General features: G+C 49.5%; 1 protein-coding gene across 1 annotated transcript; it reads left to right on the top strand.

Moving 5' to 3' along the window:
- Nucleotides 1–7,357: 7,357 nt before the first annotated feature.
- On the top strand, nucleotides 7,358–24,963 carry AARS1 (alanyl-tRNA synthetase 1). Its single transcript, XM_081203996.1, has 21 exons — nucleotides 7,358–7,481; nucleotides 9,470–9,632; nucleotides 10,233–10,421; nucleotides 11,226–11,371; nucleotides 12,765–12,956; nucleotides 14,403–14,547; nucleotides 15,586–15,731; nucleotides 16,362–16,470; nucleotides 16,585–16,735; nucleotides 17,362–17,486; nucleotides 18,056–18,200; nucleotides 18,516–18,694; nucleotides 19,394–19,507; nucleotides 19,869–20,075; nucleotides 21,032–21,216; nucleotides 21,510–21,618; nucleotides 21,866–21,979; nucleotides 22,230–22,349; nucleotides 22,879–22,965; nucleotides 23,182–23,295; nucleotides 24,168–24,963. The coding sequence occupies exons 2-21, from the start codon at nucleotides 9,489–9,491 to the stop codon at nucleotides 24,351–24,353; spliced, it is 2,907 nt and encodes a 968-aa protein (XP_081060122.1). The 5' UTR covers nucleotides 7,358–7,481; nucleotides 9,470–9,488; the 3' UTR covers nucleotides 24,354–24,963.
- Nucleotides 24,964–25,118: the final 155 nt, after the last annotated feature.

Raw genomic sequence — 25,118 nt, 5'->3', positions numbered from 1 at the left:
GCAGTGGGAGGCCCCATTAGCTAAAGTGGTGCTGCAGGTTAAGAACAGTTTCAGGTTAAGAACGGACCTCCGGAACGAATTAAGTACATAACCCGAGGTACCACTGTATTGTTTTAACTACTGTAGTTACCCTGTATTCTATAACTGATGTTTTCAAATGCTGTAAGCCACCTTGAATCTCAGCTTGGGGAGAAGGTGGGCTAGAAACATATTAAAGGGTGCAATACATCCTACACAGAAGCACTGGCCTGCCCTACAGGGCTCTATGCCAGCAATCTGGCTAGTGCCAAGGGTCCTTTTGCCCGGCTGATGGGACTGAGCAATTAAGTCCCTCAGGAGGCAGGTGGGGGCCCTCCCTCCTCTGCCCTACAGCTCTGCTGTTCCCTGGAGTCAGGGTGGAGAGCAATAGGTGAGGGGGCTTCCGCCAGCAAGTTATTCCTACCTCCTTCCTGGCCTGCAGTGAACTGTGGTTGGGTACCCCCCAAACAGTGCCTGGAAGGAGACCCTGACAGATGCACTGTCAAGGTGGAGAAATGCCGGAAAATACATCTAAGCATTGCAAGGGCTGGACTGGATGACCACTTGGGGACCCTTTCCAACTCTAGCATTCTGCAATTCTATGCATGTGCCAACCTGAGCTCCAGCCCAAGGGGGGTTTTATGCCACAGTGAATTCTGCAAGGCTTGACAGCCACACCGGGTGGCACTTTGCATCACCAGCCTAATCCAGCTTCTCCCTCTGCATTGCTCCGTATCTGCTAGCCAAAAAAGAAGGGAGGGGGGCAAATACTATAGAATGAGGCTCCCCAAGGCGCCCTGTAAGCAGCCATTTGGTGTGCAGCAAATTTCCACTTTTTCCTTCCTTGGCATGGACGTTTCCCAGAGGTCAGGCAGAAAGAGAGAGGGGGAGAGAGAAAGGCAACTTGTGGCAAAGACATCCAGGCTTACAGTATTAGCACAGAGAGAACAGAAAACCTTTTATTTCCCGCCCGCTGAAGGAGGCCCAGGAAGAAGAAAAGCTGGGAGAGGACTGGAGGGAGAAGAGAACAAGCAAAGGCTGTCTGTCTCCCCCCTCCCTCCCCGCCCTGCCCACTTGAAATGCCAGGCACAGGGTGGCAGCAGCAGCATTGAGGAAGGGGAACAGTAGTTCAGAGGCAGAAGGGCCTTGACCCCTTCCCTGCTGGACCTTCTGGCAGAAGAAAGCCCTTGGTCCGTTTTTGCTTCTGTCCAAGGTGGGAGCAGTGCCAGGGCTCAAGTGAGGGAGGGCCACGCGGCACCAGAATTTGCTGGCAAACATCTCCATCGCTACGTTTATTCTAAGCCGGGGGAGCCAATTCGGCACCCTCCAGACCTCTCTGGACTCCAATTCCCAGCATCCAGTGGGGGCTGGTGGACCTGGCGGGGTACCTGAGCAGAGCCTAGGAGGTTACGTGGGCATGGCCTAGGAGGTGGCTCCTTCTGAGGTGCCCACCCTCTTCGCTTGCAAATAAACGGCAGACACTTAAGCAGTCCAGTTGTGCAAATGCTTAGCACCTAAACTGTCCAGCCTCAGTTTGGAAGGGGTCCATGCTGCCAAACTTCCTTCTCTGCCACCACATTAAAAACCACCATAATTAAACTAAGAAGTAGTTCTGGAACGCATTGTGAAATGTAGAACAATGGCCTATAAATGTGCAACTGAAAGACGCTTTGAGAACACCCAAAGAATGACTTACCAACAATTTGAAGACAACAGTGTGTGGACGCTGGCAAAAAAACAATGTGCAGAAGGCAGCGAACACACCTTATGGCCGTGTGTGGACACCCCGCTAACAAGGAGAAGCTCTTTGCACCTCTCCTCTGCCCAGGAGGGGAACGAGGGCAGAGCCCCATCTTGGTGCTCAGTGAAATGTGGTTGTGTTCAAGGAGGTTGGAGGCAGGAATGGAGCTGAGGAAGCAGGGGCTGAACAGGAAGAGAAATTGTCTTGCATTGCATTGCAGGTTATGGAGGGGAGATTTTCTGAGTCCTTTTGTGGGTGCCATAAGAGATACAGTGGTACCTTGGGTTAAGTACTTAATTCGTTCCAGAGGTCCATTCTTAACCTGAAACTGTTTTTAACCTGAAGCACCACTTTAGCTAATGGGGCCTCCTGCTGCTGCCACGCTGCCAGAGCACGATTTCTGTTATCATCCTGAAGCAAAGTTCTTAACCCGAGGTACTGTTTCTGGGTTAGCGGAGTCTGTAACCTGAAGCGTATGTAACCTGAAGCATATGTAACCCGAGGCACCACTGTACTGGTATTGGGAGTCAGATTCAAATATTTGCTCACCCATGAATTCTCTGGCCACGCTCCTTCTGCCACCCCCAAGACTGATACCTGTACATTACTCTGCACCCTGAGTCATGTGGCAGAAGGCATGGAGAGTATAGCTTTATCACTAGCTCTAGAGTTTGCCTGGCTTGCTTTTGGTCTCACATCGTTCTTCCTTCCATAATCTGCTTGGCTTTCCTGATGCAAAACTACCTGATGTTGTCTGAGGAGGGTTACATAACTGCCACCCACAACCTGCAATCCAAGTCAGACGTTGGCTGAGGCACGGGGCGGATGCCCTGTGGACGGCCAGGTCTCCTGGGAGGAAGAGGAGGAGCCCCTGGTGAGGTTGACCGCTTGCCCCCAAGGCCCTCACAGCTTCTGCAAGTGGAAACCAAACGCTGCAAAACAGAAGGACACAGACACACGCATACACACTTACTGAGCTAGTTAAAAATAAACGGAAAATTTATTTCTGCACCACATGCCAGCTCCTGAGATAGAGAGCGAAGCTCCTTACTGAACCGGAAGCTGGAAATGGCATCGAGCCCTGAGATTCCATCCTCGGGGCTACGGCTGCCTCAAACTCGCTTGGCACTGATCTCTGGGGCAGACAGCAGGAGTGGCAGAGACTCTGCGCGGGTGGCTCAATATGTACAAGAGACACCACGTATACGGGAGGAACAGTGGAACAGTTGAGGGTTAAGAAAAAACATAGTTGCTGGAGAGAATTAATATATTCAAATGAATAAATGCTAGTGGAGATGCCTTTTTTGGGGTGGCGGGGGCAAAGAAATAGTTATTGATGGCCTCACATTTTTGTGCAGAGGCTCCCCTTGTAGCTCAAGGGCAAGCAGGTGTCTTCCTGCCATCAGGACTTTGCTGTAATGCAGAAACAGCCACGACGGAAGAAGACCCTGTACATCACTAGTCACACAACACATGGAAGATGGCACTGCCAGATCTCAGCAGGACTTGGCTCTTCGCACCTTTTTGCAGGATCTGGGCTCAGGCCTTGAAGGCTGAGGGGTGGGGTGGCCCTCAGGGGAGAGATTTAGGTTTATAGTCTTTCACCCATCAGGGCCTAGAGTGGTGTTTTTTGTGGATCAAAGGCTTCTATTTCCCCCTTTTCTAGGGAGGCAGCATTGCTATATGAGTGCTTTTTCCAAAGCCCAGCCTTTGCAGAAGAGAAGGAAATGCTCTGCTTTTATGGAGCAACACAGAGGGGAGGGGGGCAGAAGGCAAGGGAAACAAGACCTGGGGTGTGTGACAAAGAGCAGAAGCCTAAGAGAAGTCTCTCCCACTCCCTTCGCTGCCCAGCTGCAACACAACAGCCCTACGGTGTTGCCAATCTCTGATAAGTGTTGCCACCACCCTCCCACTTAGTGTGGCAGCCGAGAGGGGAGGGGACCGAAGATGCACCAAAGCAGTTACTTTTAAAGAGGCCATTCCTATAACCAGCTGCACAAAAGGCAGAACTGCATGCAGGCGAAAGCTTTTCGCGTCCCTGGATTGCCATCTTTCAAAATGATGCTCTCCCCACTCCTACCAGGCAAGACCTTTTTTCTTCCTTCCTTTGTCCTATCTGGAGGAATGGGTGTGTGTCTTTCTTTTTCAAGTCAAAGTCTGGCTGTGTGTTTAAGGTACTGTGCTTCCTTCAAGAAGGGTGTGTGTTCCATCAGACCATCAGAAGAGCCCAATGGCCCATCTTATTCAGCATCACAGAGGCCAGCAGGATTCGGCACAAGGGCTCTCTCTCCCTGCTGAGATTTCCGGCAACTGGTATTCAGAAGCATTGCTGCCTCCAGCACTGCAGGCACAGCATAGCCATCCTGGCTAGCAGTCCCTGTTAGCCTTGTTCCGCCATGAATGTGCCTAGTCCTCTTTTAAAGCCATCTAAGTTGGTGGCATCTGCTTGCAGTTTCCACTGGAAGCGAGGGAGGGAGAGAAGGAATGTTGATGTGTGGGACAGAAATAGCTGGGTGGAATCAGAAGAGAGCTTAAGACATTAAGCCACATACAGGACATGCCAGCGGTTTTTCAGCTGGCCAGCAGGCGCCCTTGGTGGGTGGGTGGGTCAAGGGGAGGTCCCACTTTTATGTGCAAACTCTGTTTGGTCACAAGGAAGAAGCAGAGGAGAAAGCCAAGGCTGAGCAAGAGCAAAATTCGCAGCCGTTTCCTGCCATTTGCCTACCTGCAGAAACCAGGATGGTTAGGCCTGAACCCAAGTCCTTTAACATGTTTACATTCTGCATGTGCTAGAATGTGCTGTTGCAGCCTCCCAACTCCAGGATAGGAACCATGTGGCCCTCCAGAGGCTCTTGGACTCCCAACCGTCAGAGATAATGGGAGCTGGCAGTGCTTTTTTTCGGGGGGGGGGGGGAAACTCACAGAAACTCAGTTCTGGCACCTTTCAGGTGGGTTCCGGCACCTCTCCATTGCCATTCTAAGAGAACAAGGAAGGTGTTCGTGGTGATTTTTGGCACCTCTATTTCTAGGGAAATAGCACTGGGCATTGAACAAAGTCAGAAGGGCCACAGGTTCCCATTGTCTTTCGCTTTTATTTGTTTGAAAACTTACAGAGTCTGTTGCCTGCTCAACTAACTAAGGCCTACGTCGTAACAATTCATCTCTTTCATTAACTTACAAGAACAATCTGAAAAGTTTGCAGAAACAGATGCCAGGATTATCCATGGTCACATGAAAACTTAACATGGCCTTTTCACATTCTACATATAAATTCTTCTCCCACTCGAATCTGCTGAGATAAAGCAAAGGGAGCAAAGCTTTGCCATAGCTGTCGATGCCCTTGGCTGCTCTAGAGCAAGAGAAAAAATCCTCGATGGTTGGTCTTCCCAGGGAACAAGAGAAAAACTGATCATCAGCCTGTGCACAATCTAAAACTGCAAGCCAATGAAAAACAGCAAGCATTTGAAGTGAATCACTGTCAGCAGGAGGACTGTGGCATTTGTTGTTTAAATATAACCCTAGAGGGACTCTTCAGTCCTCTTCAGATCTATTTTGTTTGTAATAAGAAAATGTATAGACCAGGTATCTTCAACCTTTTCAGACCCAGAATCCACTCTGGAGCTAAACATGTATTTGGGGACCCATTTCTTAATATTTGACCATATAGTTGTATGCAACATTCTGAGGCTTGGCAACAGTAGGCTATAGGAACAGTATCTTTGGGAGAGCAACAGGACTGCCAAAGCCTCTGACACGTATCTGAGCACATGCAGAGCTCCATTATACTCTGGAACTCCATGCCTATTGACACGAAGCAGGAGCTTTCACAGTACGCTTTTCGGCACCTGCTGAAGAATTTTTGCTTAGGTAAGCCTGTCCAGGCATGTAGAATGTTGATGCATGTTTTTAGTTTATTGCTGATTTTTTTTTTATTGAATTTTTGAAAGGGTAGTTTTTACTGATAATTTTAATGTTTTATTTTCATAGTAAACTGCTTTGAGGTTTTTTACAATCAAGTGGTGCATAAATTTTATGAAGTAAATAAACAAATAAATAGAACACGCCAAAGATAGAAGGCAGACATGTACTCCTGATGCCACACGGGGCTCAACCACACTGTCCTGTGATTTGTACGCAGGGGGTCTGAGAGGTTTTTCCTTTGTCGCACAGCTTTCCCCAGGAAAACCTGTGGTTCATTGCTGAATGGGAATGAGCATCAACTGGGTTTTCTGCTGCTTGACTTTGTTCTGATTCAGCGGTAAATCATGGGTTTTCCCAAGGAAAGCAGTGGGACGAAAGAAAAACCTCTCAGACCCCCGCCTAGAAACCAAACAGAAGAAATTGTGGGGCAAAGGGAAGTGTGGATGATCCTAGAGTCTCTCACTGTATAAAGACTGTCCTCCTTTCATAGCCAGCTGTGTATGTTTTCTGTCAGGAAATGGTGGTCCTAAAGCAAATGGATTTCCATTAGAAGTGAAGGGCTGGTGAGCACAGACCCTCACGGTGAATCCAAGAACGCCTTCTCCTCCCAAAGGCCTTCTGTCATTCCCAAGGTGAAGCCTCTGAGCTTTTGTTTTGCGTTCCACAATAGAGGCAAACACTCATTTAGCATTGAAACTTTTCTCCTGCTCTGCATTCCAATCAGGGAAGAATTGCCTGATACACACAGGCTTTCTGCAAGAGCAAGGACCAACCCAGGTCATGAAGAGAGCTGGCAAAGGCGTCCTGCCCTACACTGCTGCAAGTGCATGAAACGCACTGGACGGATCAGTCCTAGGCTGAGATCTGAATCTGAAGGGCTTGGCTGGGCATGAAGCAACCACATTCCGTTCTTATTCTGGTGAACAACTGAAATCAGAGCAAAAGAACAGGGGGAGGCAGTGCCCCCAAACCAACTTTGGACAGTTTTTTGCACTCGGGATTTCACAGCATCTCCTACGCAAAGTCAACAAACGTTTTAAAGCATATGAATGAGGAAGTGCCAACGCCACTTGGGTACCTTATATCTCCCCATATCAACAGTCTGGGGGGCTTATGCTCGAAATTCTGCTTTCTCCTGCTTTATTCAAATAGGGCAAGGACGCCCTCTGGTGAGCATGATGCACCTCAGCAGTGCTCTGAGGAGAACCAAGGGACCATTTGGGATGCTCTCGTGGACTTGCCCTACCTTTGCACAACACACAATAGGAATCACACAGAATTGTAGAGTTGTGAGGGACCAGCAGCCCTCCTGCTCCTGCGTACTCCCAAAATCTTCTCTGGGAGGTCTCTCAACCCTGCAGAGCTGATTTGGAGGGTGCAGAGAAGAGGAGGAGAAAGATCCACTCAGACGTGTAGCCTTCCTATATATCAGGTAGGAGACGCAGTGGGAACAGCCTCAGCCCGCGACGTCTTGCTTTACACCCCACGCTCACACCCCCACAGCCGGGTCCGCCCTGCCCACAATGGCGGCCTCCTCGCTGCCTTCAGCCCTTTCCCGGGGAGCCACGTGACTGCGGTTTCAGAGCCGTTGCATCAGCCCTCGCGCCTCGCCAGCGCCGCGCTTCGTGACGTTGACGGGCAGCTGCGTTGAGCAACCGCAGCCCGGCTATTGAGCCTCATTGGCCGACGGGGTGGGCGGGATTAAGGGAAGGAAAAAAACCCTGCAGCAGGTTTGGGTGTGCAGTGGAAGAGCGTCGCTCCGGCTCCGCGTGGAAAGGTTGACTGGAGAGCGGCAGGAAAGGTGCGGAGGCATTTGGGCTGGAAGGGGGGCTGAAGAGGAAGAGGGCGCTGGTTGGGGGCTGAGGGGTCTTTTTCATCCTTCTCCACTTTTAGGAAGGCAGCGCTGCCCGCCGCCAGCTGGGGCTGTCTGAGGGCCACAGCCGCGGCGAATTCTGGGAGTCTGGTTCATGGTTCTGGCGTGGGGTGACAGCCCTGAGTTGAGGCACAGCTGTGTGGCTCGTGGGATGGGGTCTCTGAAGCCAGCAGTGACTTCATTCATTCTGTGGTGTCAGGGTGGTGTACACACACACTCACAAAAACAGAGAGAAATTATGCTTTTGCCTGGTTTTTGCTAACTCTGACCCGATTTCTTTTTCTGGACTACAACTCCCATCAGCCCCAGCGCCCGGTTGGCAAAGGCGGTCTTTGTCAAAAAGGCAAAAAGTCACCAGGGCATTGCCTCTGACACACCTACCCTATGGCAAGCTTTCCCATTTCCCTTCTCCTGCCAACACAGCAAGGAGAGTCTAGCTGCACTTGTGCACCTGGTCAGATCTCTAGGGAGGCAGTGGGACGTTAGGATCCACCTTGCTGCTTGATGTGCCAATGGAGGCAACTAGGTTTTGACGTGGTGGTGCTGCAGATAGATTTTGATGCAGGGCGCCTGGTCATCTGTATTCACCTGGTAAATTAAGGTTTTTTTATTCTGACATCTGTCTTGTGGTCCACTGTGGTTGGGGCCATTTGTTTGCCTTGCGCAGGCTCTGGTCTCTCTTATTTTCCTTGAAGGATTCCCTGTAAGAATTGGAAGTAGGGTAGTAGTTTTCCTCACAGAGATAGGGTAGTGCTAATGTGCTTCTGTAGAAGGATTTTATGGGTGAGTTTTGTTCATACCTGGTTTTAGTATTGGAAGGAATTTTCCAACTCTGTATTTAGCTGATAAGCCCGGCTATGAATTCACCTTCCCCTCCAAGCCCAGACCTTTATGTCAGTTCTGCAGGCACCTTGTGGGTGGTTCTGGGATAGCCTGGAGAGTTGTTTAGCTTTCCTTGTATTTGCCAGATTGTAGCAGAGATCAAGGGTGAGATCTGTTTTCTCTGTCCTTCTTCCAGATAGCTATTCCCTTCCCCATAGCTGCTGTGCTTCTGGCTGGCCCTCTTGCTACACAGAAGTCAGATATGTGGTGGCAACATTATGAATGTGGCAAAAGGGCGCAAGGAGCAGCCAGGGGTGTCTGAGTAGAAGGGACTTCCTTACCAAGGCCTTGCAGCTGCCATAGGCCAATTGCTGTTTTTTGTTCTCTGGGCTGGAGAACTGCTCTCCCATAGTGGTTTTTACAAAGAAAATAGGGAATGGACAATACGTTTATGTTTGCACTATATGTTTAAAGTGATGTCTTATCACTTTCAACAGTCATGGCTTCCCCCAGAACGATCCTGGGAGCTGTAGTTTGTTAAGGGTGTTGAGAGATCTTACACCACATTCCCCTCACAGAACTACATTTCCCAGAGTTCTCTGGGAAGAGGGGCTGGTTGTTAAACTACTCCGGTGATTGTTGTGAGGGGAAGATGGATCAAGCTACTCTTAGCAACCTTAACAAACTGCTGTTCCCAGAATTCTTTATAAGTCATGTGTTGTTAATATGAGACTATTTTAAATGTATACTGCAGATGAGGCTTATGTATATTCATAAGCAGCACTGCCTGAGGCTGGACTAAGCTGTCCTGGTGTGGTGTGAGGGCCTTTAGTTGACCTTAGAGATCAACATGGGGAAAACCTCCCCTCTTCCAGTGTAGCTAGGAGCCAAGCTGTGGTGACTGATGGCCAGGCTGCCTTGAATTGTGTCAGGGTTGCACTCTCAAGCCAGAAGCCATTGGAGGGTGTCCTTGGCGGCAACTGCTGAGATCTGAATTCTAACTTGAGCTGCTCCAGCTAGTGTTTTATATAGGATTTGCAGCATTGCCTTGAAGTGCTTCCTTTCTCTCCCCCCCCCTTTTTTGTTCTCTCCAGTGTGAGTGGTGATCCCAAGATGGAGGTGACGTTAACAGCCAGTGAGATCCGCCAACGGTTCATCAACTTCTTTGTGGAGAACCAGCACACCTATGTGCACTCCTCAGCCACCATCCCCATGGATGATCCGACTCTGCTCTTTGCCAACGCCGGCATGAATCAGGTCAGACATGACAGACGTTTGCAGAATTACGAATGGTTTGGAGAAAGTTTCCTCCCCTGTCTTAGGTAAAGGTAAAAGACCCCTGGACAGTTAAGTCAAACTAGTCCAGTCAAACTAGACTATGGGGTACAGGCCGAGAGAACCAGCGTTTGTCTGCAGGCAGCCTTTCTGGGTCATGCTGCTGGCATGACGTCTGGTGCAATGGGACACTGTGAAGAGTGCCAGAGCGCATAGTAACGCTGTTTACCTCCCTGCTGCAACGGTACCTATTTATCTACTCGCACTGGTATGCTTTCAAACTGCTAGGTTGGTAGGAGCTGGGACAGAGCAATGGGAGTTCAATTGGTTGTACAGATTTGAACCGCTGACCTTCCAATCGACAAGCTCAAGAGGCTCAGTGGTTTAGACCACAACGCCATCCGTTCCCTTTTACATGCCTAGGACTAGGGGGTTGACCAATGGCACTGATCATCTGTAGGTTTGAAGCAGACAAAAGTGCCATTTGATCTCTTGGGTCCCTGTTGGCACGTTTGCCTGAAGTCCCTCTTCTGCCTAGAGGCTGAGCTGAAGGCAGTCTTCTTCTTCTTCCTTCTCTCCCAGTTCAAGCCCATCTTCCTCAACACAATCGACCCCTCTCACCCCATGGCAAAGCTGACCCGAGCGGCCAACACTCAGAAGTGCATCCGGGCTGGCGGGAAGCACAATGACCTGGACGACGTTGGCAAGGACGTCTACCACCACACTTTCTTTGAGATGCTGGGCTCCTGGTCTTTTGGAGATTATTTCAAGGTGAGGGCATTGCCGGTGGCCTTTGCCTGTACAAACACAGGTAACCAACTGGTAAAATGTTTGGCAAATGTTCATATTTTAAAATTAAAGCCATTCACGCTCTGCTGCTGCTGGTGCTGCTGCTGCTGGCAGATCATACATCTAGAGGTTATGCTGGTTGAAATGTTTGTTATGGCAGAATTAGGAATGGTTTGGTAACAGTTGGAGTAGCAGAGGGCAAAGAAAAAAGTGGGGTCTTAATGAGTGGGTGGTGGCCAGTGAGAGGAAGAAGGTAAGAGTTGGGGGTAGACAGGGAACTACAGTGCATAGATGTTGCCCTTCCAGTGGCCTCCTTCCCCTTAGAAATCCTGGGCAGCTCACCCTACCCAACCTCAGTCTCCTGCACAGCAGCTGCAAGTTCTTCTCTCTGGTATGATCAATATCTGGGCTGTATTACTTCAGGATCTAGGTGTAGGCTTACATACATGGTTGAATACTTCCGCATAAAGGGGGGGAAACAATCCTTGTGCATAGAAAACTAGCACATCAGGAGGAACGCTAGGCTAACAACTTGCCCCTTTAATAGAGAATATTTTCAGTGGAGGAATATTGCCATGTGTGTTGCCAACCTACAATCAGAAGTGGTGCTGGTTTCCTACAAGCATCTGATTGGCCACTGTAAGAAAAGGAGCATCGCTGATTCAGTGTTCTGGCTGGCAGTGGCTGCTGTAGAATTTAAGGCTCATATCTGAAACTCGTCAAAGAAATTAGTATGTCATTCTCCATGTCAAGACCTTCCCATCCCTGTTTTCTTCTTCCACTCAGGAGCTGGCTTGCAAGTTTGCCCTGGACCTGCTCACCAAAGAGTTCGGCATCCCCATTGAGAGGCTATATGTCACATACTTTGGTGGGAATGAAGCCGCTGGCCTGCAACCAGACTTGGATTGCAAGCAAATCTGGCTGGATCTCGGGTGAGTTTGGGACATCCAAAGGATACAGCAAGAGCTGCCTTTGTGTGCTTTGAAGACTGGGAATTGCACTCGACACCCACTTCCTGAATGGCAAGAGAAGGGGCCATCAGGATGATCCCAGGATTTCTTTGGTGTCTTCCACAAAAAAACCAAAGGGGGCAAAGAAAATGTATTGGGGCTTAAGCAGAAACCCAGAAATCCTATTTATAAGATGCTTTTTGATGTCTCCAAGCGTTGCCATGACCTGAATTTCAAGGGCAACCAATATGATACAGGGTTTGGAAAATGAGCCTTATGAGGAATGGTTGAGGGAGCTGGGTATGTTTAGCCTGAAGATGAGGAGGTTGAGAAGGGACATGACAGCCATCTTCAAATATCTGAAGGGCTGTCACTTAGAAGATGGAGCAAGCTGGCTTTCTGTTACTCTAGAAAGGGGGGTGGGGAACCAAGCCAATGGAATCAAATCAAAGGTTAAGAATAACTTTCTGACAGTAAGAGCTGTTCAACAGGTTGGATGGCTATCTGTCAGGGATTCTTTAGCTGAGATACCTGCATTGCAGGGACTTGGACCAGATGACCCTTGGGTCCGCTTCCAACTCGACAGTTCCATGCGTCTATGCTTCTCTCTTCTAGTCAATGGCTATGTTTGGACTTCATGCTTAACTTTGATTGAGCAAGGTTGCGAATGAGCCTAATCTTTCCCCATGTGGCCTGGAGGTGGAGTTTGGAAGCTTTCACCTTCACTTCAGATTAGCTGCAGCTTAGCGTGTTGTCTGGACCTACAACTATGGGTTAATCTTAACTGATTAGTTTAAACAAGGCAACGTAATAAACCATGATTTTAAACTACAGTGGTACCTCGGGTTAAGTACTTAATTCGTTCCGGAGGTCCGTACTTGACCTGAAACTGTTCTTAACCTGAAGCACCACTTTAGCCGCGCCACCAGAGCACGATTTCTGTTCTCATCCTGAAGCAAAGTTCTTAACCTAAAGCACTATTTCTGGGTTAGCAGAGTCTGTAACCTGAAGCGTATGTAACCTGAAGCGTATGTAACCCGAGGTACCACTGTAATAGTTAAGATTAACCATAGTTCAGATACAACAAACTGTGGTCAATCAAAAGTGATTTTTTTCTTTCTTCCTGACCGAGGAGCGGGGGCATGAGTCTTGGAGAAGGCTAGGCTTGCTTGCATCTTGCTAAGCCATAGTTTAGTGTGGCCTCTACATGCAGCCAGAGTTGTAGGTTCATTAACATGATGAAGCTGACAGTGATACTTTTTCAGATGATGTTACCTGGGCAAGTCAAAGAGTTCAGATGGCTCGTATGTTGCCTGTTCAAGGAATCTGTAACTTGTGGAATTCCTCGCATCACTGGCCATTTCCTTCTTTGCAGTTTGGCGGAGAGTAGGATTCTTCCGGGCAGCATGAAGGATAACTTCTGGGAAATGGGAGACACGGGGCCATGTGGACCTTGCAGTGAGATGCACTACGACCGAATCGGAGACCGGGATGCTGCCCATCTCGTCAATCAAGATGATCCCAACGTGCTGGAGATCTGGAACCTGGTGTTCATACAGTACAACAGGTGCTGCAAGAATTGCTTTCCTTCCCTATAACATGGTGGCAGTGCAGTAGCAGAGCAGGTGCTTTTCATACAAAAGGTCCCAGGTTCAGTCCTTGGCATTACCAGGTGGGGTTGCAAAAGAAAACCCAGAGAGCCACCGCCAGTCCCCAGAAACAAGATGAGCTTGATGGACCAGTGGTCTGACTCTGTTCAAGGCAGCTTCCTCTTTCCCTTTGATGCCTTTCACCTGTGGTGTGTTACCTCTCCCCCTGCTTTGCAGGTAATGCTGGACTCCACATCCAGTGATGAAACTTTAGGTGTTGAGCATAGTGGCCTGAATCATGGCTATTTATTCCTCACCCTTCATTCCTAAGAATTTTGTCCTGATCTTTGCAGCAATACAGCAGATGCTAGGGATAGATTCCAAAATGATATATAAATAATATCTGAGAAAACAGCCTCTCCTCAATCAGTACAGTAGGACAACCATATACTGGTTGGTTGTGTGAGGGAGGGTTCTGTGTTGCTTTTTTCTGCATAGGCTGTGGCAGGATGCTCCGAAACCAAAGACGCTTCCATTTGGGCTGTACTTTTTGTTACTTTAATTGGTTGTGGACCTCTTCATCCAAACCAGGAAAACTATGATAGAATAGAATAGAATAGAATAGAATAGAATAGAATAGAATAGAATAGAATAGAATAGATTCTTTATTGTCATTACACAAGTGCAACATTGTACAAAGTGCAACGAAATTGGATGCCATCCCTTAAAACATCAAAAGCAAAACAACAACAACAACCAAACAAACCACATTCCAGCCACACCCACACCACACCCATCAAACTCCCAGGTCACACTATCGAGTTACAGCATTCAAAAAGGCCTGTTTTTTTTACAGCTGATAGAGCGTTGGGAGCACTGTTTTAAGTTCAACATGGTTGAAGTCTCCCGCAATGATGTGCACAGCTTCAGGATACTTGTCTTGCTGGCTGCTGATAAGGTCCTGCAGGCATCCCAAAGCCAAGTTGGCATTGGCATCTGGTGGCACGTACACACCAGTTAACATAACAGCTGTGAACTCCCTAGGGAGATAGGCTGGTCTACATTTAACAGCCACATATTCCAAATCCGGTGAACAGTGACTGCCCACAGTCTTCGAATTATTAATGATGAGCAGCTTTAGAACAAGCCTGGATACGAAGACGTGGTTTGAGCTTGGGTTGATCTCCAGGTTTGTTCCAGCGCTGTTAAGAGTAAATTCCTGGTTTGGGTGAAATGGGAAACTGTTGTCAGGGGAGATGCTTTGATCCATTTCCATGCTTGAGCAAATGGTGTGAGAGTGCAGGCGAAAAGCTCATTCACCTCTCTGCTTATTAAGCTTGGACACGTGAGCATCTGAACCAGCCCTCTGTTTGTATTATTCTTTGTGAATCATGGAGTGTTTTTCTTCCTCTCTCCTGTACCAGAGAGGCTGATGGGACCCTGAAACCTCTTCCCAAGAAGAGCATTGACACGGGCATGGGTCTGGAGAGGTTGGTGTCGGTTCTTCAGAACAAGATGTCCAACTACGACACAGATCTCTTCGTGCCCTACTTTGAAGCTATCCAGAAGGTACCTGCCCAGATGTGCTGCGAGCAAATCTTTCAGTATGTGGATTCTCTAGATGGAGTGCATCTCGCTGCCCTGAGGCCTCCCTGGCTCAGGGACAACAACATTCACCTTCCTCCCACTGAATTTCACAACTTGCAGTGTTTTCTTATCTGCCTCCTGGTAGCTTTCCTCTGCTCTCATGTGTGACTGACTGACCTTTGCTGCTGCTGTTTCTGCATCAGGTCTTGGCAGTTAAAGCAGTGAGGACAGGTAGAAGGAACTCCAGCACTAAACCTGCTTCCGTCTAGATGCTGGACTCCCAAGTCCCATCAGCCGTTTCAGGGTCCTTTCAGTGCTTTTTAATACATGCAGATCTTCTAAAATTTATACTAACACCTCAATTTCTCCAGTTCCTGGTGGCATTACATTGTATGCTTTACCTCTGTAACTGAAGTGGGGAGCTGGATCTGGCTGGTGGGCTGGAGCCTTACCTCCCCTGCCCCAAATGGGCCAACTTGACAGGTGGGCAGGGTCAGTCACCTGGCATCACAGTGGCAGCAGGTGACATGAGGCATTCAGCTGATCAGTGGGGCCTGCAAACCCGGCTCTTCGCAGGGATCCATGTCTTTACCTGCCTTCATTTGATGCCAGGTCTCAGGTGGGTGGGTGTGGCTTGGCCGAAGCAGCCTCATGGGCCAACTCTAGCCTTGTAGGTTAGAGATCTCCCACTGCTGCTCAGAGAGGATGATTTTGTAGCTCTCTGTTAGATGATTGTGAGTGCATTTGTCTTAATCTCTACCCTGATACTGGTGGTTTGGGGTTTTTAAAAAAGAATTTTTATGCTGCTATTTGACATGGGCGGATGTGTAATTTTAATTTCATTGCCAATTGCCCAGAGAAGCTTGCTTATGAGGCGACTAACAGTAATAAGCAAAGGATCAGAGAATCTTAGAAGAAAAACCTGTAATGCCTGTAATCTCCAAGACCTGCTCTGATTCCTTAACCATTTCATTTCTCTTTCATCTCTTGGACGTCACCTACATGCCTTCTTCCTTGCAGGGCACTGGCTGCAGGCCCTACACTGGGCAGGTTGGGGAGGATGATGCTGATGGCATAGACATGGCCTATCGTGTCCTGGCTGACCATGCCCGAACCATCACAGTGGCCCTTTCAGACGGTGGAAGACCTGATAACACCGGCAGGGGGTGAGAGAGTGGGCTGTGTGGAGCTTTGTGGTGAGGGGCTGGGTAAGAAAGGATGTAGCATCTGTGGCTAAGCTGATTAGGGTTGAAAGTCACAGTCAGGACCAGCCCTGCCAATAGGCAGATTGGGGAAACTGCCTTGAGTGGCCAATGCGGGAGCCAGCTGCCTTCCCTTTCCCCATCTTTAGCCCCCCAGCCATTCCCTTCTGTTGCCACATTGTCTGACCTGGGAACCCTAATCTGGCCTGTTGTCTTGTGGGAATGGGGTTACCCTGATATGAGTTGGTTGTCTGAAGATGACCAAAAAAATGTGTTAGGAGCCCTTGGTTTTGTCAGGAAGGACGGGAACCCAGTTTATGTGTGGATTCACATTGTGTTTCTCAAACTTGGGTCCCCTGGCTGTTGTTAGACTACAACTCCCATCATCCCTAGCTAACAGGGCCAGTGGCCATGGATGATGGGAGTTGTGATCCTACAACAGCTGGGACCCAGGTTTGAGAAACAAGGGTTAGAGGCCCAGAAAGAGTGGGAAGAGTCCTTTGTGCTGCGAAAAGTTGGGGGGTCCCTGAGGTGTTTTCCAGAGTGTAGGGGCTCCAGTAAGACCAGCCTCTGCCTTCTGCTCCCCTTGCCTAGGTATGTTCTGAGGCGCATCCTCCGACGTGCTGTGCGCTACGCCCATGAGAAACTCAACGCCCCCAAGGGATTCTTTGCCAGCCTGGTGGACGTGGTGGTGCAGTCCCTGGTAAATCTGTAGTCCTGTCCTCTTTCCTTTGCCTTTGAAGCTTCCAGGTTTTGGGATGGAGGGAGAGAGGCAGAGAGCTGCTTTCGCTTAGCTAACAGCTCCTGTTCCTCTCAGGGCGATGCCTTCCCTGAGCTGAAGAAAGACCCTGAGATTGTGAAAGACATCATCAACGAAGAGGAGGTGCAGTTCCTGAAGACACTAAACAGAGGGCGCCGCATCCTCGACAGGAAGATTCAGAGCTTGGGAGACTGCAAGACTATTCCTGGTATGGCCCAAGGCCAGCACCCCCTGTGTGGAAATGGCTTTGATGCTAGGAAGTGAGCCAAGCAGCCTGCTGCTTGGGAAATTCAACTCATTGACTGGGTGGGGCTGGAGGAGAATACCCATTTCTCACTGCAAGCATTGTGATGAATTAAGTAGAAGGTGGTGGTTTGAAGGAGGGAGAGAAACAGGTCCCACTTACAGTGCAGAGCTGGGCCAGGCCACAAGAGGACAACCCTCCTTTCCCTTGTGGGGCCCAGTGAGGGCAAGGCTTTGCCTGTTTTCCCCCAGCCATGGGTGTTTGCACGGAGCAGGTTAATGGGAGAGAATCATTCCCCTCTTTCTCTCTTGCGCAGAACTTTGGAGGAAAGGAGACAATGGCTGCTTCTCCCGCTCTTTGTTCCTTTCCTTATCCAAACCTCTTCCCGAGCGAAACAAGTTCCTTGCTCAAGTTGCCCTGGTCTACCTGAAGGCTCAAGGAGTCAGCAGTGAAGAGAAATGGGTGCTTGGCCAGGAAGGCAGGGTGGCTTGCTAGTAATGAGACTTGCAGAAACCCCACAAGAGGGAGCATGAGCTGATCAGAAGCTGTGCGGTGGGTTTAACTCTTCTGCAATCCTCTTCCTCCTCCAGGAGACACTGCGTGGCTGCTCTACGATACTTACGGTTTCCCTGTGGATCTGACCGGCCTCATTGCGGAAGAGAAAGGCTTGAAGGTGGACATGGAAGGTTTTGAGGAAGAGAGGAAGTCTGCCCAGGTAGGGCTTGGCCATCGCCAGCACAGTATATGTATTGACGCAGATAAACATCAAGACAGCTAGAGGCACAAGCAGAGCCAGGCAGGCATCCGTCCACTCAGTTGCATCAGGTTTTGGTTGTCCAGTTGGCCCTTTGATTTCTTAGTTGCTCCACACAAGGTACTTCTATTCCTGCTGTTACCACCTTCTACTGCAGCTTCCATTGGTCAGCTTTGCACAGGAAAGGGCGAGTGATAGCACCATTTGTAGCAGGTAATTCATATCCTCAAAAGCCAGGAAGGGTGGCAGGACATTGCTTGGATAAAAAGGCTGTGAGAGATCTTTGCCTGGGACCTTGAGGAAGGCAGCTGCCTGCCAAGGTAGGCAGCTTTGGGCTCAGTTAGCCTTCCCCAACTCTGTGCCCTCCAGATCCTTGTTATTCCTGACCACTGCCTATGCTGGCTGGGGCTGATTGGTATTGGTGTTGAATAACATCTGGTGGCCCACAGGTTGTCCGTACCTGAGGATGTTGCTTTTATGCCCAAGGCTTCTTGGCCTGCTTTTCACCCTCGATTTGCTTACATCCCCAGCTCAAATCTCAGGGCAAGGGTGGTGGCGATGAAGATCTCATCATGCTGGACATCTACGCCATTGAAGAACTCCGGTCCAGGGGCTTGGAGGCTACAGATGACTCTCTAAAATACAACTACACATCAGACCCCAGTGGCAGTTATGGTGCGTTCTAAGTAGCTCCCTCTCGTCCAGCACATTGTTTTTTGATGCGTTGGAACATGTCAGAAGGAACTTGCTTGTCAATATTTTTTATACCTAAAACCCATTAATAATTGAGGAATGTGAACCAAAAAGCTTAATGTTGAAATGATAGGTTTTTTGGTTTTTAATTTTTTTGTGGGTAAGTTGACATTAGGAGATTTCGGTTCAGAATTTTCTTTTCTGTTTAATTTTGTGACTGTTTATAAGGGGAAGGATCATGGTACAGGCAAGAGGCTCTTGCTTTGCTAACTCCCACTTTTCTTTTCTGACGTGCAGAGTTCAGTAGTGCGGTGGCCACCGTCAAAGCCCTCCGCCGGGATAAGGCCTTTGTGGAGGAGGTGTCCACAGGCCAAGAGTGCGGGGTTGTCTTGGACCACACCTGCTTCTACGCGGAGCAGGGCGGGCAGACATATGACGAAGGCTACCTTGTCAAGGAGGACGAAGGCAGTGAGGATGTACGTTGGACTCGCTGGCCTGCTTGGGAGTCTTGGGGCTTGGAGTCTTGTGGTGGGAAGGGCTTTGGGGGCTTTTGAAATTGGTGGCATGTTGCCTTATTTTGCCCCAGAATAGTGGTGGAGGATCGCAGTGCAATCCAGAATCTAGCACTCCAACCTTCCCTATATCTGTGTCCCTTGTTAAATCTGCCTGGTCTGGAAAGTCTGTGTCAGTTGTTCGAGATGGAGAGGGTGGTGACCATGGAGAGATCCATCTATGTGTTGGCACCTCGTGTTGAATGCACTCTAAGAGTGTGAGGTCGCCAACACTGTCGTCCTCTAGATGCCGAGGCAAGAGCATCTTCACCAGGATTTCTGGTGCTTACAAGGGCAGCTTCTGCACTTTCCCCTTTTGAAAACCATGTCCTGCTCTTTGGTTGACTGTTGCTTTCATTTTTGTGTCTGCTTTCTTTTTCATTAACGCTTTTGTAATTATAGTAAGTTTTCACAAGATTTTTTTTTAAATGTCAGATTTTTTTTACTTTCATGAGTCCATTTGTAGACTTGTGATGGAGAAGCAGCACGATCATAAGCATTTAAAATCCAGTGCATCTCTGCTGGTGGTGCTTGGTGGGAAGAAAGAGCCACACTGGCCTGGCCTTGGGCTCCCGTTCCTGCCTTTGCCAATCATCAGCTCTTGTGTGCCTTTGGTTTTTTCAGAAGACAGAGTTCACGGTGAAGAACGTCCAAGTGCGCGGAGGTTATGTGTTGCACGTGGGCACCGTCTATGGGAGCCTGAAGGTGGGAGACACTGTACGGCTGTACGTTGATGAGGTGAGTGGCTTGTGCGTTTGATATCAAAGGCGCTTTGGACTAGAATCCCAGTCTTTCTATGCATTCAGTCATTCATTACATTCTTATTTCTACTTACACACTGAGTTTTATTGCATTCCTTAGAATTCAAATTGTGGTGCAATGAAATAAAATATAAGAAACAAAAGAAGCAATAAAAACCAGCCTGGATACGGAATGCAAATGTTGAGTGGGCCGCTTCCCATCTTCTTCCACAAATCCACAGCCCTGAACAAAGCTGGTGGGTGGGCCCCCGCTGGTTTTAGCCACTAGTGGAGGGGGGACGGCTGCCTCTTTCCTCCTCCCTTCTCTGCTCACCTTCATCTCTTCTTCCCCCCCGCAGCCCAGGCGGCGGCCCATCATGAGCAACCACACAGCCACCCACATCCTCAACTTTGCCTTACGCGCTGTGCTGGGGGAGGCCGACCAGCGAGGCTCCTTGGTGGCTCCAGACAGGCTGCGCTTTGATTTCACAGCCAAGGGAGCCATGTCCACCCAGGAAATCAAGAAGGCGGAAGAAATTGCGAATCAGATGATTCAGGAAGCCAAGGTAGGAGGGGAACTTGGTATGGCTGGTGCATGCGTGCTTGTCTCTCTCATGGGTGGGAAACCTTGGGCCCAGGGAAAAAATGCAGCCCTCTCAGCCTCCGTAGTTGGCCTTTGGGACCCTCCCCAGTCCTGCTTTGCCGCTTGGGGTGTCTTCACCTGGCTGAAATGGTTCTCTGTGACCAAGACTCCTGGTTCCCTGGGTGGAGAGGAGCACGTGTAGAAACCAGCCTCCTGCACGGAGGTAAAATTTGTGTTCACTGCACTGCCCATTCTTTCATGAGAGCCAGTGTGGTGTAGTGGTTAAGAGCTGTAGACTCGTAATGTGGTGAACCGGGTTCACCTCTCTGCTCCTCCACATGCAGCTGCTGGGTGACCTTGGGCCAGTCATACTTCTTTGAAGTCTCTCAGCCCCACTCACCTCACAGAGTGATTGCTGTGGGGGAGGAAGGGAAAGGAGATTGTTAGCCACTTTGAGACTCCTTCGGGTAGCGATAAAGCAGGATATCAAATCCAAACTCTCCCCTGGCCCCACCCATTGCTGCCTTGTGGCCTCTGGAAGATTGGTAAAAGGCAATGTAGCCCCTTGGGTGAAAAAGGTTCCCCACCTCTGTTTTGAGGATGCTGAGAACTTTCAGGTCCTGTTCTTGGAGACTTCCAAAGAATGCTCCTTCTTTGAGCCAGAAACCCACTAGAAACCCACTTGTGGCATGGGCTTTTCGCAACAGAGCAAATGCCTGAATAATAAAATACGGCATTTATCTTCTGATTTCCCCATTGTATTATCACAGCAATCCTATGAGGTGTAACAGTATTATCCCCACATGCTTCATTTACTCTTCCCCTGATTTTTACTTGTGCATGTTTGTTTTAGACCAGCCTGCGGTCTGATCCAGCAAGAATTTTCCTGTGCTCTTGCTTGTCCTTAACTTCTGTTAACTTCTGTGGTCTGCTCCCCAGGTCGTATATGCAAAAGACTGTCCCTTGGCAGCTGCCAAAGCCATCCAGGGCCTCCGTGCAGTGTTTGATGAGACGTACCCTGACCCCGTGCGTGTGGTCTCGATCGGCATCCCCATCGAGGATATGCTGGCTGACCCCTCCAGCGGTGCAGGTGCCATGACGTCGGTCGAGTTCTGCGGAGGAACGTAAGTCCAGCAGGAGGGCTTGGGACGAAGGAGGGCTCCAGATCCATAGCAAGAGAGCTGCCCTGCCAAATGGTGGACCCATGAGAATGCCTGTTGCTTGTTGGTGCTCCACACAGCAAAGGGTGGTCGAAGGGGGTCTTCACCTGTACCCAAAGCTCAGGCTGCCTCGCTCCTTCCCAGAACAAAATCATCATATCTATCTCCCTCTCTCTGAAGTCAAGCTCCCTCCGTTGCCAAGTCAGGAGATGCTTGTAAATGTCTGTGGCGTTTCTCAGTCACTGATATTTTCACAGGCACTTACAGAATTCTGCTCACGCTGGTCACTTTGTCATTGTGTCCGAGGAAGCAATTGCCAAGGGCATCCGGCGCATAGTGGCTGTCACCGGAGCAGAAGCACAGAAGGTGAGCAGGGTATGGGCAGGTGCAATAGGCAAGGATCAAGCCGTGGGTGAGATGGGGAAATAAAATATGGGGTGGGGACCTGCAGGCCTGGACACTTAAGTACGGCTGGGCAGCCTTCTCTGTCTGGCCCCGAGAACACTTCCCAGGCCACACACCGCAGTGACCCTGCTACGCTTGTGGGAGAGTAAAAGTCACTGTTTCTTTCCAACGCCACCTCAAAATCCTGAACCCCCTTTCTCTTCCCAAGGCACTGAGGAAAGTGGACATCCTTAAAAAGCTACTCTCTGACCTGGAAGACAAAGTGAAGGTCCAGACAGCCCCCAACAAAGAAGTCCAGCGCGAGATTGCAGACCTTGGCGAGGTACGAGAGCACGGGAAGGGGAGAAGTGGGATCACCCCCTTTCCCCCAAATTCTCAAGTCGGTGGGGTCACTTGAGCACTGCTATCAGGATGCTGGTCTAGATAGGCCACTGGCCCATTCCAGCAGACTCTCCTTTTGTTCTTAAACGTGGAAGGCATCTGGACCCGCACTGAACATGCTGGAAATACAACAAATTATTTGTCGTTTGTGAAACGTGGGCTGTGGCTTCAGTGCCGCCTTCTGGTTGCAGGTGCTGGCCACCTCCGTCATTCCCCAGTGGCAGAAAGATGAACTCCGAGAGGCCCTCAAAGCCCTGAAGAAGGTGATGGACGACCTCGACCGTGCCTGCAAAGCAGACATCCAGAAACGAGTGAGTTCTCCCATCCCACTGTCATAGGCAAAGGGAGTGGAAATGGGTAGAAATGGCAGGGTTCCCTTTTTGAAAGCACATGCAAGCAGTGATCAGGAAAGGGGGGCCCCTTCGCTCAGACCGTTTTAAAAGGGAAATGAGGCTGCTCCTATCTGTTGTGTGATTTCAGCCTCCAGCCACTGCTTAAGCCCAGCTCCAGCTTCTCCCTCTCTTTGGAGGGAAGAGCCTGGACCACCAGAGCGAACTGTGAGGTCCACCCACCCACCCAACTTTCATACACCTGCTGTGTAGTCCAGCAGATCTTTTTGCCAGATTACAGTTGCTTCCAGCCACTCTTTGAGTGTTTGCCTTGGCCAAAGTGCAATGTGTGCATTTCCACACACCTGCATCCTTATGCCTGACATGCTGCTTGTGTTTTTATGTTCTCTGCACAAAAGAAGCATCTCTTTGCATTTGAGAGGAGCTTTCCCTTTCTTTCCCCACTCCCATCACCAGCGTTCCTGAGCCTGACCTCTCTTTGTTCCTTCAGGTTCTGGAGAAGACGAAGCAGCTCATCGAGGCTCACCCCAACCAGCCACTGGTCATTCTGGAAATGGAGAGCGGTGCTTCTGCAAAGGTATCCCCCAAATCTCTTCTCATTGCTCTTTGCACAGGGGGCGGAGGTGCATCGGGCAAGGAGGGAACCTGTGCAACTTGCTGTGGCTGCAAGCAAGTTGCTCCTGTCAAACCACTGGGAATTACTGATCTACTGCAAATTGCCCAAAGATCTCAGAATTGGACGTGACTGTGCATAGCACGTGCTCTCTGTAACCACACCTGTGTCTTTCTGCAGGCACTTAATGAATCTCTGAAGCTGTTGAAGACTCATTCACCTCAGACAGCAGCCATGCTGTTCACCGTGGATAATGAAGCTGGAAAGATCACCTGCTTATGCCAAGTCCCTCAGGTAGGCCCGGGATGGGAGTGGGGATTTAGCACTCTTGGGGCACCAACTAACCAGGCAGAAGGTGGTATTTATCTAAGCTTTACTCAGAGTAGCCCCACTGAAATTAATTGGCTAAACTTGGTCATGTTCATTAATTTCAGCAGATGTAATTTGGGTAACTGGAGGAATAGGCTCTGCTTCAACTGTGAGGAGCCTCCAATCCCAGCCACTTCCCCCTGACGCCTTTAGAGGAGAAATAGAAAGGTTCCTCACATCTGGTCCCAACATTCTTTGTCCTTGGAGGGTGTTAAAGACAGAAGCTTTCCTACTCCTATAGAATCTGGCCTCTTGTCTGGAAGCTTTGTAGTAAGGAGTGTGCACCAACAGAAAATTGAGTTCGGACTCCCAAGTTGGCACTTCAGAAGACAGCTCACCTCGATCCAAAGTGCTTTGGAAGTTAGCAGATTTGGTACCAGTGTGAGGCAGATTGCATTTGGGGTGTGGGGAATCCCACTCACTATTTGGGAAGTCAAGGGAGGCCGTAACTTGGCAGAATTGGATGATATTTGCAGGCATACATGCCCCTTCTGAGAGAAGTTTATTGGGGGCTGGTGGGGGCAGTTGAAAGCAAGTCCCTTTCCTTCCTCAAAGCCTTGGCATTGGAGAGTTCCCAACTGTTCTACTGTTCCCTTGTAAGACTTGGTTTCTAGATCCCTCATTATCCTGGTTCACCCTTCTCTGGACACTCTGTTTAGTTGTTCAGTTCTGGGGGGCACATGACAACACCCTCCTCCATGCACAGCCTGAGCATCACAGGATCTTGTATATTCTTGTATATTCTCTCAGAACTAAGGTGCAGAACTCTAACGCAGGCTGTCTCTATTCTTTCCCAGGAAGTCGTTGGCAAAGGGCTCAAGGCCAGCGAATGGGTGCAACAGGTATCTGGGCTGATGGACGGCAGGGGGGGCGGGAAAGACCTCTCTGCCCAGGCCACAGGCAAGAACACCGACTGCCTTGAAGAAGCCCTGAAGCTGGCAACAGACTTTGCCAAGCTCAAGCTGGGTGAGCTGAAGAACTGATCCCCAGCCTGTGGCACAAACTCAGAAAGGGAACTGTCTGCTTGGCCAATAGGTTAGGAGTTCTACTTTAGCGTTATGTCTGTGGAGACAAAGACTGCACATTGCTGTCCTTCTAAATTCAGCCTGTCAGGCACTAACCAAACAAGGTGGCCCTGTAAGGCGATGACTTGATCACAGGACACCAGAGCCCATGACTGCACAAGTTCTGATCTCTTGTCGCGGTGATAACTGAGCTGCCTCAAGGGGCCTGCTGCCAACTGAGTGTCCTCCTTTTTTTTTGCACACAGCCATTGGGACACATACACGCTTCCTAACATTCTCAAGTTTAATTCTGCAGTGTTGCTCCTATTGCACCGTTTGAAGGGGGCTCTGCACAGCCGCCTCCATCCATGCTCAAGCACTTGAAGCATTTGCTGTAACGTGAGCATGTGCAGGGGGTGAGCAATCAAGGCTGCTATAATGTCTTTCGTTGTAACGGGGAAACCCTTTCTTCGGTTCGTAGTGTTAACCTCTGTTGTAGCAAAGCCTTACCTGGGCAGACTTGCCCTGGCATGAGGACTTCTGATCAGAATAGGTTCAGTGCTGAATAAATGAACAGACGTGTGTTTAAGTGCATTTGTTGCTGTGGAACCAAAGAATGGTTATGCTAAACCAGGCATAGGCAAACTCGGCCGTCCAGATGTTTTGGGAATTGTAGTCTCAAAACACCTGGAGGGCAGAGTTTGCCTATGCCTGTGCTAAACCATGGTCTAGTGTGAAGTGCGT

Source organism: Podarcis bocagei (assembly GCF_964188305.1).
Source record: "Podarcis bocagei genome assembly, chromosome: 7".
In the NCBI taxonomy this organism is placed as follows: domain Eukaryota; kingdom Metazoa; phylum Chordata; class Lepidosauria; order Squamata; family Lacertidae; genus Podarcis; species Podarcis bocagei.
The sequence above is the reverse complement of the archived record's forward strand: the minus strand, read 5'-3'. Positions and strand labels throughout refer to the sequence as shown.

Bases quoted from the DNA above. Each gene is read 5' to 3' on its own strand.
- AARS1 (XM_081203996.1), top strand. From the start codon at position 9,489: ATGGAGGTGACGTTAACAGCCAGTGAGATCCGCCAACGGTTCATCAAC. The intron at 12,957-14,402 runs GTGCTGCAAGAA...CTCCTGTACCAG, and splicing joins GTGTTCATACAGTACAACAG to AGAGGCTGATGGGACCCTGA. The intron at 21,217-21,509 runs GTAAGTCCAGCA...ATATTTTCACAG, and splicing joins GTCGAGTTCTGCGGAGGAAC to GCACTTACAGAATTCTGCTC.